Here is a 2,038-nt window from a genome sequence, read left to right as displayed (position 1 = left end):
TTGTTTTTTTGTTAGTTTTTTTTAGATTTCTCTTTAGCCAAGTTATTTTCCTTTCAGTTTTAGTAATTTTAGTCTCTTTGGTATTTTAGCACCTAAACTCATTTCAGTCAGTTGCCAAGGCAACATTTTTCATTTTCGTACAAGTTTTTAAATCTACTATTTATTAATATTTTATTTTCATTTCATATTTTATTTCAATTAATGAACTGATTTTTAACAAATTTGGTTAACAACACTGGTGTTAATGTTTTTAGAATAATTCACATATTATAATCAGTAACACTACAACAAAAGACTCAATTTTATATGGGGAACTAAAATGTTATACAATTCAAATTAACAGCAATAATTAACAATAGATTACACTAAAGAGAAATATGCTTTAAAAATAGTAGTAAAGGAAGGGCTGGCAGATGAAGTGAAAAACTTACAAGAAAGGCATCAATGCAAGAGGCCATTGCTTTGAGACGTGACCGTCCACGCCCTCTTCCACCACTACTGCTGCTGCCGCCGCCACCACCACGTGGCCGCCGCTTCCCTGGGAAACCACTGCCTCTGCCCTGAAAGGTCAGAAAATAAATGTATCGGCATCAAAATTACTACTTTTGGACTAGTGTGTTACCCAAACCCATCAGAATTCAACGTCACTGAGGAAAAAGTCTGGTGTCTGACATCCACCTGCTTTACCCGTGAGCGTCCTGGAGAACCCCTGCGCTTCACTTTATCTCCATCGGGCTTCAGTGGATCAAAAGGCAACGAGTCCTCCGTTTCGGTTAGCAGCGAATCAGAACGGGTCCTGCCGGCTGGCATCAGGCTGAGTTCCATGGACAGCATCTGAGAGTCTGCCTCAGCCGGCGAGCCGAGGAAACCGCTGCTGCTCTCGTCACCGTGGCTAATGTTTGACGACTCATCGAGGACCAGCTCTGGCTTCATATCCTCTTGCATCTCCTTCCTGGACTGGTCATCTTCTCCCGGACTCTCATCTTTGAGGAGCGACTCCTCTAAGGATTCCTCCACACCCTGCTCATCCTCCTCTTCTTCATCCTCAGACTGGACCATTATATCATCAGTGTCAGATGCAGGGGGCATTTCTGTCTGAGGAGCAGGGGGAGGAGTCCGGTGTATCGCCTCCTCTTGCCGTGCCTTAGATCCCACCTCCTCCAAGTCCATAACAACTGGCTCTGCTTCTTCCAAAACAGGGAGTGTGATTTGAGAAGACTGAGAACATGAGCTTGTTGGAGGGTTTGTTTCTGTAGTCTCCTCTGTGCAGATTGACTCCATCTCTGTCTGAGGAGTATTGTCTTGCCCTTGCAACGACTCCTGCCTTTCTATGTTAGTTTCAGCTACATCAGATTGGGCTTCCTCTATAGTGTCCGGTACAGGACTATCTGGGCTATCCTTCACAGGAGGGTCCTGAGTATCCTCTGATTTTTCCACAATGGCCTCTGTAACCACTGCTTCAATGGTAGTTGTCTCCTCTTTTTGTTTTTCATCAACGTCTACAAATGATAACAGGCAAAATTTTACAGCAAAATTGTTATAAATATTTTTATAACAGGTGTTATACTGTAGTTACATACAATTTGCACTAATTATTAAAAAATATTATTTGAAATGTATAGCCTGCAAAGAAAAATGTATTTAAAACATTAATTGTAAAAAATTAATTAATTAATTAATATAATAAAATAAAATAATTTTTATGGCAGGGCCGGTATAAATGTTTGCACATAGAAACCTAAGCTACTGTGGTGGGTTTTGAAATTTACCTGAAACTGTAGCTAAAGGGGCCTGCTGCTCTGTAGAGACCTCACTGCGCACTTTAGTCTCTGTGGAGCCCTCAGCACCTTCTGGCCGTAGTTCCTCCTCCGTAATGCTTTCTTTTACTTCTGCCGTTTCAACCACCTCAAGCTCTGTCCCTAAAATGAAACACATCGGCTCAATATCCACATCTAATATCAGTCAATAACACTCTGTCCACAGAGAACAGAAACTTGGGCTGTGTATCACCAACTAGCCCACTATACCACACACTACA

The 2,038-nt window shown here is 41.7% G+C and overlaps 1 protein-coding gene across 1 annotated transcript in view; it reads right to left on the bottom strand.

Moving 5' to 3' along the window:
- The window catches only part of LOC107578459 (histone-lysine N-methyltransferase 2D-like), a gene marked incomplete at its 5' end in the record, with an annotated part of 6,469 nt that overhangs the window by 1,425 nt on the left and 3,006 nt on the right, over positions 1–2,038 (bottom strand). Inside the window, 3 exons of the mRNA XM_016264414.1 lie at positions 432–560; positions 688–1,499; positions 1,770–1,919. Coding sequence (XP_016119900.1) covers positions 432–560; positions 688–1,499; positions 1,770–1,919 — 1,091 coding nt within the window. The remainder of the gene's footprint in view (positions 1–431; positions 561–687; positions 1,500–1,769; positions 1,920–2,038) is intronic.

Source organism: Sinocyclocheilus grahami, unplaced genomic scaffold (genome assembly GCF_001515645.1).
Source record: "Sinocyclocheilus grahami isolate Dianchi unplaced genomic scaffold, SAMN03320097.WGS_v1.1 scaffold10357.1, whole genome shotgun sequence".
NCBI classification, from domain to species: domain Eukaryota; kingdom Metazoa; phylum Chordata; class Actinopteri; order Cypriniformes; family Cyprinidae; genus Sinocyclocheilus; species Sinocyclocheilus grahami.
Note: the sequence above shows the minus strand (reverse complement) of the source record. Positions and strands in the feature narration are given on the sequence as shown.